General features: G+C 37.5%; 1 protein-coding gene across 5 annotated transcripts in view; it reads right to left on the reverse strand.

Moving 5' to 3' along the window:
- Positions 1-5,040: 5,040 nt before the first annotated feature.
- LOC133586775 (uncharacterized) overlaps positions 5,041-15,000 on the reverse strand; it is a 49,391-nt gene continuing 39,431 nt past the window's right edge. For 3 of the 5 annotated variants that reach the window (XM_061939211.2, XM_061939221.2, XM_061939183.2), the window contains exons 2-3: positions 14,634-14,815; positions 5,041-6,487 (exon numbers count right to left, since the gene is read on the reverse strand). In XM_061939211.2, the coding sequence (XP_061795195.2) occupies positions 5,712-6,487; positions 14,634-14,781 (924 nt within the window). In that variant the 5' untranslated portion in view covers positions 14,782-14,815 and the 3' untranslated portion in view covers positions 5,041-5,711. Of the gene's footprint in view, positions 6,488-14,633; positions 14,831-15,000 lie in introns of all 5 variants that reach the window. The other 2 variants (XM_061939192.2, XM_061939203.2) reach the window with 2 other exon arrangements.

The following is a 15,000-nucleotide window of genomic DNA, read 5'->3' on the forward strand; positions in this document are numbered from 1 at the left end:
CATTGACAGGTGCAAAGGCAGCAATATATGATAAAACAAGACGGTGGCTAAAGCAGGACTTCCCTATTCATCCCCGAAAAAACCCGCCAGGTGAACAGCTGAATTTACGACTATTGGTGCTGACGTAAGACAACCTGCGTCCCATATGTGACCATAGGATGAACAAATACACTACGGTACTAAGACTATAGTGGCCATTAATAGTTAGCTTCTACAGCTGGGTTGCCCAAAGTGCGGCACAGGAGCCATCTGTGGTCCGTGACTCCTTTGTCATCAGCCTTAAGCACATTACCAATAAAAAATAGAGATCTCATTTGCACCCCTGGTAGTGAAATCCATCAAAATGAGGGTGGTCCCAAAAAGGAGGGATTTTTCAAATTGACTGTGTCGGTTTTAAAAGTACTCCCCCTTCTGGTCAACATATGAAATAACAAGTGTGTGTAAAAATTGGAAGTGCTCCCGCTCTGGCCAATGTATGTAATGCCAAAATTAATTTAAAAAAATATATAGATTAAATATGTATAACGAGACATACTGCAATAACTTAAAGTAATTAATGAAGATTAAAAACCAATTACAAACAAAAATACAAAATAAATAAATTAACGAAAAGCAGTCTTTTTCTCACAATGTGTCGACTTTTTTCTTATAAAATTGGGAACCATTTCTCATATTCTTTCTGTTTCTGTAATATTGCAATATTTTCTCGTAATATTACTTTTTAATGTAAAATTATTACTTTTAATGCAAAATGGTGACATTTTTCATATGAAATTCTGACTTTTATCACAATATTGCAAATTTTTTGTTCTTGTAAAATAGAGATTTTTTTGAGTAAAATTATGACTTTTGTCATAATTTTGCCAAGTAAAATTCCGACTATTATAATATTGCCAAAATGTTAATTTTCTTATAAAATTGTGACTTTTGTCGAGTAAAATTACGACTCTTTTTATAAAATTGCCAAAATGTTTAGCTTTTCTTGTAAAATTCCAACTTTTATCACAACATTGCACAAATGTTCTGTTTTTCTTGTAAAATTCTGACTTGCGTTGAGTAAAATTACGACTTATTATAATACTGCCAAAATTCTAAGTTTTTCTTGTGAAATTGTGACCTTTTTCTTGTGAAATTCCAACTCATTTTTCATAACAAGCTTTTTTTATATTTGCACAGTATGTATATATTATTAATGTTGTAAATACAAATCTTTATATGTCTAGAAAGGGTGGTCCTGAAGAGGTAGGCATTTTTCAGAGGTCTTAAGGTCAGAAATACAAGTGTGTGTGTGTGTGCGTGTGCGTGTGCGTGTGCGTGTGCGTGTGTGTGTGTGTGTGTTCTTGCAGAAGTGAGGATACATCTTTGTAAGGATGCACCTTTAACAAGAAGTAAAACTTTAACATTGTTGGAATGGAAAATATTCCTGATTGTTCTGATGCCTTCACCAAGCTTTTATAGGACTATTTGTTTGCTAGAGCTCCCTCTGGTGTTGGCTTTTAAAACCAACACTTGTCACTGGTCTAGTTTGCCTGACGTCATCACCACAGCAACCACTACCAGCAGTGGGGAAACAACACCAAGTAGTACATTCAGGATTTTACCACAGTTAATATGACGTTTGTATTCAAGTTTAACTCTAAAACATGTTTACATATATGATAGACCAGGAGGTTGTTTAAATCAGGGCTATTCAACTGGCGGCCCGGTGGCTAAATCTGGTCTGGGAATGACTCCACATACTGGCCCCTGAGTTCAGTTCTGAACTTGGGAGATAAAAATAGTAATAAACACTCGAGTGCTCCTGTTTTATAAAGGAACTTAGACCACAGTCATTTCTTTAACTAAGGTGTTGCTGTAGCTTGTTTACTTTGTCATTTGTTCTATTCAAACTAGTGGTGTTCCTCAAGGTTCCATTTTAGGTCCTCTTATTTTCGTCCTCTGGGCTATTCAACTGGTGGCCCGCCGGTTCAGTTAAAAAAAAACTTGAAACTCACATTTTTGCGGCAGATTCTTAGGAACACCAGAATAGAGATGGGATTTTTTTTTTTTTTTTGCAGGTCTTTAAAAACCGCAGAATGCTCCTGTAACTCTGACAAAATGAATCCAAAGTCAAACGTCTACTGTAGAGGACGCCGGTTACAAAATAATAGTGTCGGAAAACTTTCCAGGAAACGTGGGTCCCAAAACTGTTTCATGGAATATGACTGCTATAAGACGTGTAACCTAATTGTAGCAGGTTAAAATGAAAATGAAAGCAAGCAGAGCAATGAGTGGCAAACATAGTATTAAAAAAAAATATTTCTAAATAGCAAAAAATAAATAAATCAGTGATTAATACAATAGACAATTTTCCATAAGTATTTTAAGTTTAGGACTATTTTTCCCAGTTTTTTGTTTTTTGTTTTTTGTTTTTTTTGCACTTGACCTACTTTGTAAATGCAACCAAATAGTAAACTCTTGCATTAAAGGTTTTGGTCATTTTGCCAATCAATCACAGTCCTTATGCAGGACAAGAAAAATATGACAAGTACTCGGTGGCTGATATACTGTAAGTACTCTATAGCGCCCATTAAGCCTTGAAAAAAAAGACTTCATTTATATGTCGTGACCTGAATATCAACCAAGTATTAACGATATTATTAGAAGTGCCAACGGTAAGGAACATAGCGCTAACTTGCTTATGCTGCTATATTGACCTATTAAGCTGCTGCATCGCCTCTGAGTTAGTGAAAGTTTGTTCTATATTATAAGTCAGGGGTGTCAAATTCATTTTCATTGAGGGCCACATCCCAGTTATTAGTAAATATAACAATGAGTAATATATGAATATACATGTATAGATATAATACATTAACAATATATTATTTTACATAAGCTGCAAAAAAAAAAAAAAAACATTTTACTTTAAAAACTGGCATCTCAGTCACCAGAATTTTACAGTAAAAGCAGTGGGTTTTTACAGCATATAAAAAAGTTGAATAAATGGAATGGAATGGAGAAACAATACCACTGTTTTTAGTGGTAAAATTCCAGCAACAGAGCTGACTGTTTGTTTTTTACCGTAAAATCTTGTTTTAATGTGTTTTTGTGTTTTTTAAATGTCTTAGTGTCTTACTGTATATGGAAAAAAAATACTACCAAAATTGATTTTCTGGTATTAAAAAAAACCCTCAAAACTAAAAAAATCTATTGTCAATTTTACAGTCTACAATTTGATTGATAATTTGTTTTGAAATCATAAGTCAAGCAGATATTTAAGTACATCATTATTTTAACAAAAAATATTTTTGGAATACATAATATATTTTGATTTTGATAAAAAAAAAAAAAATTAAAAGATATGCAATTTCATGCAGTACATGATTTTTAATGTCAAAAGGGCAATAACAAATATATTTAGTAAGAATAGATTAAGCATTTTATTAACGCATATTATTTCCAGGCTTTCGCGGGCCACATAAAATAATGTGGGGGGGCCAGATTTGGCCCGCGGGCCTTGAGTTTGACACCTATATTATAAGTCATGTCTATCACCTGGACAGTAGAAGGATGTGGACATGAACCAAGAAGTTGGTCAACTTTGACATCCAATATAGACCTGGAGATGGCAAGAAAGACGCATTTGTGCCGCCTTTTTTTAATGTGATTATTATCATTAATTCTTCATTAAACGAGATGATATGAACATCCCATCAGTCGGCATCCCAGTGAAAGCAGACATTGTACAGTAAGTGATTGTTTTATTATGATTAAAGTTGATCTTGTTGAGTACTTGGCAATACTGCTACATGATGCTTAAAAAAACCTTCCCAAAAAAAAACTTTTGTGCCTCATTTTAAACACCTGAATCGAACCACTTTGGCCCCGCCCTCCTATTTAAACCGACCAATCAGTGCCTTTTGAATTGTTTCGCTCCTCCCTAATAAACATTTTATTGTCTTACATGTATTGTGAATGATAGACACAATTCCCCCCCAAAAAGTGCAGTTCCCCTTTAAATATTTCAGGAAAAAAAACGAAATACCTGCCAAAAAAACACTTTATTTTAATACATATTTATGTACATTTTTTTTACACTTTAAATGTTCTGGCGTTGTAGTTTTACACCTAATTTTGTCCACCATTTCCCCTCATGTTACGTCATGTGCCGAACCACATTGGCCCCGCTCTCTTGTGTCATCCAACCAATCAGAGTCTCCGGTGTTAAAACCTTCCAAAAAAAAAAAAAACCTTTCATACGAACTTTTGTGCCTCATTTTAAACACCTGAGTCGAACCACATTGGCCCCGCCCTCCTGTTTAAACCGACCAATCAGTGCCTTTTGAATTGTTTCGCTCCTCCCTAATAAACATTTTATTGTCTACCATGTATTGTGAATGATAGACACAATTCCCCCCAAAAAAGTGCAGTTCCCCTTTAAATATTTCAGGAAAAAAAACGAAATACCTGCCAAAAAAACACTTAATTTTAATACATATTTATGTACATTTTTTTACACTTTAAATGTTCTGGCGTTGTAGTTTTACACCTAATTGTGTCCACTATTTCCCCTCATGTTACGTCACGTGTCGAACCACATTGGCCCCGCCTTCATGTGTCATCCAACCAATCATGTTAAAACCTTCCAAAAAAAAAAAAAAAAAAACCTTTCATACCAACTTTTGTGCCTCATTTTAAACACCTGAGTCGAACCACTTTGGCCCCGCCCTCCTGTTTAAACCGACCAATCAGTGCCTTTTGAATTGTTTCGCTCCTCCCTAATAAACATTTTATTGTCTACCATGTATTGTGAATGATAGACACAATTCCCGAAAAAAAAAGTGCAGTTCCCCTTTAAATATTTCAGGAAAAAAAACGAAATACCTGCCAAAAAACACTTTATTTTAATACATATTTATGTACATTTTTTTACACTTTAAATGTTCTGGTGTTGTAGTTTTACACCTAATTTTGTCCACCATTTCCCCTCATGTGACGTCACGTGTCGACCCACATTGGCCCCGCCTTCATGTGTCATCCAACCAATCAGAGTCTACGGTGTTAAAACCTTCCAAAAAAAAAAAAAAAAAAACCTTTCATACGAACTTTTGTGCCTCATTTTAAACACCTGAATCGAACCACTTTGGCCCCGCCCTCCTGTTTAAACCGACCAATCAGTGCCTTTTGAATTGTTTCTAACATGTTATTGTCTACCATGTATTGTGAATGATAGACACAATTCTCCAAAAAAAAGTGCAGTTCCCCTTTAAATATTTCAGAAAAAAAACAAAAATACCTGCCAAAAAAACATATTTATGTACATTTTTTCACATTTTAAATGTTCTGGCGTTGTTGTTTTTTTTACACCTAATTGTGTCCACCAGTTCCCCTCATGTTACGTCACGTGTCGAACCACATTGGCCCCGCCTTCATGTGTCATCCAACCAATCAGAGTCTCCGGTGAAAAAAAAACTTTTGTGCCTCATTTTAAACACCTGAGTCAAATCACTTTGGCCCCGCCCTCCTGTTTAAACCGACCAATCAGTGTCTTTGAATTGCTTCGCTCCTCCCTGATAGTTTTCACGGCCACGCCTCATTAGAGGATTATTTCCCCCCCGAGGAGCGGCGAGAAATAACGAGCTCGTCGTGCCGCAATTTGCCGACTCAGCAGCTTTCCCCCACGTGAGTAGCCAGTCATTAATCCCATAATAGTGATGATAATAATCCCCTCGTCATGCGAGCGTGACGTGACCCCGGGGGGCGGGCGGCGTGGAGAAGAGCAACAAGCGCACGCCCACGTCCAGCAGGGCCTCCACGCTCCTGAGCAGCAGGATGTTGACGCCCAGGTAGAGCGGCAGCATGAAGGCGGCGAGAACGGCCGCCAGGGCGATGGTCACGTTCACCCCCGGGTGGGGGACGCCCGCGCGGGGGTGCTGCGACTCCCCCACGATGAACAAGAGCGGCGGCTCCTCGCAGGCCAGCGCCAGCGGGTGGTCGCACTCGTCATGGTAATGAGGCTCCGTGAGGGTGTGGCAGCCGTGTAGGCGGGAGGAGAGGAGGATGAGCAGTAGCAGCAGGTAGAGGAAGGCCATGCCCCAGCAGGGGTGCACGGCGCTGGGCACTGGGCTGAGAAGGTTGGGCAGGCACCTCAGCAAGGAGCCGCTGGCCCGCAAACACGCCATCTGCCTCACCTCCTCCGACCGCCAGCGACACTGCACGCTGAGCGCCACCGCCACCCACACGGCCAGGCAGCACGCGTAGCTGGTGGCCCGGGACCGCCAGGCCTTCGCGTCCTCGCCCGCCTCCCCGGGGGTGGCCTCGCTCGGGTGCTGTGCCGCGGGCCGCAGGAGTCTGAGCAGGGTCTCCACGGTGAGGAGGGGCGTGGTCAGCAGCAGGACGGCGCCGTAGGTGTGACTGAGGAAGAGTAGGAAGCGCAGGGCGATGACGTCGGGAGGAAGACTCAGCTCCGTCAGCCATGACGAGAAGAGGCTCAGGCAGCTCACGAAGACTGCAGACAGACAACACACAGGCGGACTTTTTTTAGCCACAACTCAAGTCTGAACTGTTTGCGCCGACTCAGCGTGAGCCAACGAACAACCACTGATTGGAAATGATTACCGTATTTTTCGGAGTATAAGTCGCACCGGCCGAAAATGCATAATAAGGGAAAAAACATATATAAGTCGCATTTTATGGGGAAATGTATTTGATAAAAGCCAACAGCAAGAATAGACATTTGAAAGGCAATTTAAAATAAATAAAGAATAGTCAACAGGCTGAATAAGTGTACGTTATATGAGGCATAAATAACCAACTGAGAACGTGCCTGGTATGTTAACATATTATGGTAAGAGTCATTCAAATAACTATAACCATACTTGCCAACCCTCCCGGATTTTCCGGGAGACTCCCGAAATTCAGCGCCTCTCCCGAAAACCTCCCGGGACACATTTTCTCCCGAAATTCAGGCGGACCTGGAGTGTCTGCATGGAGCAATGTTGTTGTAATATATTGAGTTGGAGGCAATAAACAGGCAAGGGGATGAAGTACGTCTCTTTACTGTAGACTTCAGAACAGACTCACACACTTGACGTCAGGTGCACAACACCACGTAAATCGTTGGCCAACCAAAAAGTAACCCCAGTACGCTATAGCCAACATTCACCAGGAGATGGCAACAGACAAACATAGATCACTCTTATTACATTACAGTCTCTCCATGTTTTATCGCCATGGTAACACGTGATCCACATGCACTGTGCGCTGTCTCTGTCCCTCTTGATATATATATATATATATAGAAAGAAAATACTTCACTTTCAGTGAATTCTAGCTATATATATATATATATATATATATATTTTTATTTTTTTATTTTTTATTTTACTATATATATATATATATATTGTATATTTATATGAAATACTTGACTTGGTGAATTCTAGCTGTAAATATACTCCTCCCCTCTTAGCCACGCCCCCGCCCCACCCCGACCACGCCCCCACCTCCCGAAATCGGAGGTCTCAAGGTTGGCAAGTATGACTATAACATATAGAACATGCTATACCAGGGGTCGGCAACCTTTACCACTCAAAGAGCCATTTTGACCAGTTTCGCAAACTAAAGAAAACAATGGGAGCTACAAAACTCTTTTGAAATTTCAAATGAAATAACACTGCATACAAAGTTTTTTTTTTTGCCTTGTGCTATGTATAAACAAGGGCTCTCAGACACGCGGCCCGCGCCTTAATATGAAAATGTAATGTTAGTGCAGCCCGCGAGTTTTATATGAATGGCGCTTGACAGCTTCATACTTGCCAACCCTCCCGATTTTTCCGGGACACTCCCGAATTTCAGGGCAACTATTCCCTCGAACGTCTGCTGATATTCACCCAAACAACAACAATAAAAAGGGCGTGCCGTGATGGCACAGCATTTAACACCCTCTACAAGCTATACTAACAGCGTGCCAGCCCTGCCACATGTTGTATGCAACTTCTGCTTGCACACGTAAGTGACAGCAAGGTATACTTGGTCAACAGCCATACAGGTCACACTGATGGTGGCCGTATAAAACAACTTTAACACTCTTACTAATATGCGCCACACTGTGAACCCACACCAAACAAGAATGACAAACACATTTCGGGAGAACATCTGCACCGTAACACAACATAAACACAACAGAACAAATACCCAGAATCCCATGCAGCCCTAACTCTTCCGGGCTACAATATACACCCCCGCTACCACCAAACCCCGCCCACCTCAACCAACACACGGAGGGGGGGGGGGGGGGGTTGGTGGTAGCGGGGGTGTATATTGCAGCCTGGAAGAGTTAGGTTGTGTGTAGAATTTTGAGGACAAAGGTGTGCTTTTTTTTTTCCATTTTGGAATGAGGCTTGAAAATGTAAAAAAAAAAGAATCAATTTTCTACCGCTTGTCCCTTACGGCAGTGTTTCAACCACTGTGCCGCAGCACACTAGTGTTCCGTGAGATACAGTCTGGTGTGCCGTGGGAGATCTAATTTCACCTATTTGGGGTAAAAAATATTTTTTGAAAACTGGTAATTATAGTCTGCAAATGATGTGTTGTTGTTGAGTGTCGGTGCTGTCTAGAGCTCGGCAGAGTAACCGTGTAATACTCTTCCATATCAGTAGGTGGCAGCCGGTAGCTAATTGCTTTGTAGATGTCGGAAACAGTGGGAGGCAGTGTGCAGGTAAAAAGGTGTCTAATGCTTAAACCAAAAATAAACAAAAGGTGAGTGCCCCTAAGAAAAGGCATTGGAGCTTAGGGAAGGCTATGCAGAACTAAACTAAGACATTGAAGACAATTTAGTTTGAATCTAACCTAAAGAACAGTTTTGTAACTTTGAAAACAAGTTAGTAGTCAAAGAGCTAGACAAGTTGTGGACAGATCGAAGCCAATATTGATGCTACAATGAATCAAACCTACATTTTTTGTAGGCATTGAAGACAGTTTGTTACTTTGATGTTTTGTAAACCACTTAGTCTTCATCAAACCTCAACTATTTATATAATTAGACAATTTAGTCTTACATTAACCAAACATGCATACAATTGCCAACATTGACAACAAATGAGTCTTCAAGGAATTGATTTTTGCAGCATTGAAGACCATTTAGTCGTTTTATAAACATTGAAAACTAGTTAGTATTCAATAAACAAGCTACTAGTTGGAAAAACTTGCCAAGTTTTGTAAAGATCGAAGCCAATATTGACGCTAGAGTTAATAAAAGCATTTTTTGTGGACAATGAAGACAGTTTGTTACTTTGATGTTTTGTAAACATTGAAAACCACTTAGTCTTCATCAAACATAACTATGTATGTAATTAGTGAAGACAATTAAGTCTTACATTAACCAAACATGCATAAAATTGTCAACATTGATGACAAATTTGTCTTCAAAGAATTGATTTTTGCAACATTGAAGACCATTTAGTTGTTTTATAAACATTGAAAAGTAGTTAGTACTCAGTAAAGCTGACATTTGTTTTAACACTGAATAACTTTGGGTTGAGGGTTGAGTCAACCAAACAAACATTTTAAAGTAGTCTTCATGAACTTTATATTGGTTTTGTAGACATTGAAGACAATTTAGTTTGTTTAGTTTGTAAACAAGCTAGTAGTTGAAAAACTTGACAAGTTTTGTAAAGATTGAAGCCAATACTGACGCTAGAGTGAATCAAAGCATTTTTTTTGTGGACAATGAAGACAGTTTGTTACTTTGATGTTTTGTAAACATTGAAAACCACTTAGTCTTCATCAAACATAACAACTATGTATGTAATTAGTGAAGACAATTTAGTCTTACATTAACCAAACATGCATTAAATCGCCAACATTGACGACAAATTAATCTACAATTAATTGATTTTTGCAACATTGAACACCATTTAGTCGTTTTATAAACATTGAAAACTAGTTTTGATTCAAAACTGACAAACGCTGAAGAACTTTGGGTTGAGGATTAAGTCAACCAAACCAACATTTTAAAGCAGTCTTCATGAACTTGATATTGGTTTTGTAAACATTGCAGACAATTTAGTTTGTCTTTGTAGACTTTGAAAACAGGCTAGTAGTTGAAAAACTTGATAAGTTTTGTAATGATCGAAGCCAATATTGACGCTAGAGTGAATCAAAGCATTTTTTTTGTGGACAATGAAGACAGTTTGTTACTTTGATGTTTTGTAAACATTGAAAACCACTTAGTCTTCATCAAATTCTATCAACTATTTATGTAATTAGTGAAGGCAATTTAGTCTTACATTAACCAAACATGCATAAAAATGCCAACATTGATGACAAATTTGTCTTCAAATAATTGATTTTTGCAACATTGAAGACCATTTAAAGCTGACATTTAACACTGAATAACTTTGGGTTGAGGATTGAGTCAACCAAACTAACATTTTAAAGTAGTCTTCATGAACTTTATATTGGTTTTATAGACATTGAAGACAATTTAGTTTGTATTTAACCTTTGTAAACTTTGAAAACAAGCGAGTTGAAAAAGTTTTGTAAAGATTGAAGCCAATATTGATGCTAGAGTGAATCAAACCATTTTTTGTGGACAATGAAGACAGTTTGTTACTTTGATGTTTTGTAAACATTGAAAACCACTTAGTCTTCATCAAACAACTATTTATGTCTTTATTATGGGGGATTAAGTCAACCTAACAAACATTGTAAACAATGTAGTCTTCATGAACTTGATATTGGTTTTGTAGACATTAAAGACAATTTAGTTTGTATTTAACCTTTGAATAGATTGAAGACAAGCTAGTTGTAGGACTGCAACAACTAATCGATTAAAATCGATTATAAAAATAGTTGGCGATTAATTTAGTCATCGATTCGTTGGATCTATGCTATGCGCATGCGCAAACGCAATTTTTTTTTATTTATTTATTTATTTTTTTATAAACTGCAACATGTACAAACAGCTGAGAAACAATAATCAAAATAAGTATGGTTCCAGTATGCTGTTTTTTTTCCCAATAAAATACTGGAAAGGATAGAAATGTAGTTTGTCTCATTTATCCGATTATTAATCGAAGTAATAATCGACAGATTAATCGATTATCAAATTAATCGTTAGTTGCAGCCTTAGCTAGTAGTTGAAAAACTTGATACATTTTGTAAAGATTGAAGCCAAGATTGACACTAGAGTGAATCAAACCATTTTTTGTGGACAATGAAGACGGTTTGTTACTTTGATGTTTCGTAAACATTGAAAACCACTTAGTCTTCATCAAACAACTATTTATGTCTTTATTATGGGGGATTAAGTCAACCTAACAAACATTGTAAACAATGTAGTCTTCATGAACTTGATATTGGTTTTGTAGACATTAAAGACAATTTAGTTTGTATTTAACCTTTGAATAGATTGAAGACAAGCTAGTAGTAGGACTGCAACAACTAATCGATTAAAATCGATTATAAAAATAGTTGGCGATTAATTTAGTCATCGATTCGTTGGATCTATGCTATGCGCATGCGCAAACGCAATTTTTTATTTTTTTTTTTATTTTTTTTTTATAAACTGCAACATGTACAAACAGCTGAGAAACAATAATCAAAATAAGTATGGTTCCAGTATGCTGTTTTTTTTTCCAATAAAATACTGGAAAGGATAGAAATGTAGTTTGTCTCATTTATCCGATTATTAATCGAAGTAATAATCGACAGATTAATCGATTATCAAATTAATCGTTAGTTGCAGCCTTAGCTAGTAGTTGAAAAACTTGATACATTTTGTAAAGATTGAAGCCAAGATTGACACTAGAGTGAATCAAACCATTTTTTGTGGACAATGAAGACAGTTTGTTACTTTGATGTTTGGTAAACGATGAAAACCACTTAGTCTTCATCAAACCTAACAACTATTTATGTCTTGATTAAGGGGGATTAAGTCAACCTAACAAACATTGTAAACAATTTAGTCTTCATGAACTTGATATTGGTTTTGTAGACATTGAAGACAATTCAGTTTGTATTTAACCTTTGTAGACTTTGAAAACAAGCTAGTAGTTGAAAAACTTGACCAGTTTTGTAAAGATCAAAGCCAATACTGACGCTAGAGTGAATCAAACCAATGAATACAGTTAATATTCATTCATTTGATGTTTTGTAAACATTGAGAACTAACAGTCTTCATCAAACCTAACATGCACCAACATTTTAGTGTTCAATAAACTTGTTTTTTTTCTACATTGAGCCTTGTTGAGTCGTTTTAGAAACATCGAAAACCAGTTAGTATTCAACAGAGCTGACATTTGTTTTGTAAACACAGAAGAACGTGGGCTAGATTGGTGAATGTGGACGCTTCAATGAAACCCAACAAAACTGGAGAGTTCAGTGATCACACTGCAAAAAGTCAGTGTTCAAAAACAAGAAAAAAAAGTAGGGGTATTTTATTTGAACTAAGCAAAATTATCTGCCAATAGAACAAGAAAATTTGGCTTGTCAAGATTTTCCAAAACAAGTAAAATTAGCTAACCGCAATGAACCCAAAAATACTTTAAAATAAGTATATTCTCACTAATAACAAGTGCACTTTTCTTGGTAGAAAAAAAAGAGACCTTTTTGCTCAATATGTTGAAAAATATTCTTAAATGAAGTAAATGCTAGTGCCATTATCTTGACATAATGATATGCGCTCGGCATTACATTTCTTGAAACCAGCAAACTTATACCGTACTAAAAACTAATTTATTGTTCTTAATGGAAAGGCAACAAGACAACCGCTTGTTACTCTCGGGGTCTCCTAGCCGCTCAGGCAAATCATATGGTCTAAAAATGCATTTTTCCATCGATAACATGACATTGCGCCAAGTGCGTGCTCTTTCAGTCAATTAGTCATACTTGCCAACCCTCCCGGATTTTCCGGGAGACTCCCGAAATTCAGCGCCTCTCCCGAAAACCTCCCGGGACAAATTTTCTCCCGAAAATCTCCCGAAATTCAGGCGGAGCTGGAGGCCACGCCCCCTCCAGCTCCATGCAGACCTGAGTGACGTGTTGACAGCCTGTTCACAACATTGCCGTAAACAGCAATGTTGTGACACTTTTAAACAGGACAATACTGCCATCTACTGTACATGCATATGTGACCCACCCATAATGTGTCACATTTTTGTGTTGATTTATTTATTTTATTTTGTGGTTTGAATTCGTTTTTGGAGCTGTCATTTCACATTTATCAGTATTCACATTGATCAGTAGGGGGCAGTAGGGCGTTTCTTCCCAATTGAATGCTATCACCTGCAGATCGGAAGTGTCTTGTCATTCTGATGAGAGCGACCAGTCTGTGAACAATTGAAACGTCCTGTGTGCTTTTTCCTCCTGTATAACAGGTTAGTTTTGGTGAATCAACTCACTGAATAATATCCATGTGATCTTTATAAGTTTAAGTACACATTCTGATGGTGGAGCCTAACTCTAAAGTGTTTGTGAGTTGTAGTTTGTATTTGTGAATGAATCCAGTGCACAGCTGCAGTAATCAATACAAAAAGGCGACGTGAGTGCGCAATGTTTATATAGGAACTTCTGATCCTAATTCAGACTCCCAAATTAGAGCTCCCGTTTTCTTATTGATTTTATAATGCATATTTGTATAATGTGTGTGTTCTGAAATAGTGACAGAGAATAGAACAAGGATGGCCAATTCAACCCTTAACTCAACAATGAGTAGATGAGTGTTATGTGTGTGTATATGTGTAAATAAATGAACACTGAAATTCAAGTATTTCTTTATATATAAATATATATATATATATATATATATATATATATATATATGTAATAAAATATATATATATATAAGAAATACTTGACTTTCAGTGAATTCTAGCTATATATATATATATATATATTTTATTACATATATATATATCTTAACCACGCCCCCACCCCCCACCTCCCGAAATCGGAGGTCTCAAGGTTGGCAAGTATGCAATTAGTGCACATATACACAGCCCGACCCCTGGCCAAAAAAATTTTCATTGTAATTTTTAGGAATTTACCTGAATGTGCATGAACTATTTCTGTTCAAAATTGTTAGAAATGTCACATATTAAATGTTTAAATATTAACTTATCAGTTTGCTGTACTGTGCCAACTGTACTACTTTATGAGTACCTATGTTCTCTTGTTTCATTGAAAATAAAACAGTTTTAATTATGAGACCCAATTGTGTCAAAATCCTGATTTTTTTTTTCATGCTTGAAATAAGAAATTATTACTTTTAAACTCGTGAGTGTTGATGACACAGCTTTGCAACAGTTGATATTCTAGTTTCAAGCATGTTTTACTCAATATAGGTCATAAAATCTCAGCAACAAGCTGGAATATCTTCCTGAGATAATTTAGGACCAAAACCCTTAAAACAAGTAAAACACTCTAACAAAAAATAAGCTTAGTGAGAAGAATTATCTTATTAGACAGAAAATAAACAAATATCACCCTTACTTACTTAGATTTCAATATTTGCAGTGCATGAAATAGACAATCAGACTTTGACAAAAAGACAGACTGAAATGAAAGTCAGTCATCCAAAATGGCTGCACCACCACAACAACAACAAGAAGAAGAACACCACAACTTGTCGCACCTGGCCTGGTGCCGCTCACCTGTGACCATGAAGTCGGTGAAGAAGAGGATGCAGCAGCCGCAGAAGCCGATGGGGCTGCGGGAGGTGGCCAGCGAGGGCAGGAAGAGGAGACTGCACACCAGTTTGAAGACGCACAGCATCGACGCGCCATCCAACACGCCGTCCATGGCTGCGAGTACACACACATCCACGCACCGGCATCTGAAAACAGGTTTTCTACTTTGGCCTCAAGGTGTGGGAGTTGAGGAATGTCAGACACTCATTGAACTAATCATTTTGTTTTTCTGCACTTGTTGCATTCCCTTATCTTGCAGATCAATACTTCCAAAAGGGGTGAACCCTGGACCGTTAACACAACTTTGGAGCTTCACGTGCACACAAAAAAG

The sequence above is a fragment of the Nerophis lumbriciformis genome, linkage group LG03 (assembly GCF_033978685.3).
Source record: "Nerophis lumbriciformis linkage group LG03, RoL_Nlum_v2.1, whole genome shotgun sequence".
NCBI classification, from domain to species: Eukaryota; Metazoa; Chordata; class Actinopteri; order Syngnathiformes; family Syngnathidae; genus Nerophis; species Nerophis lumbriciformis.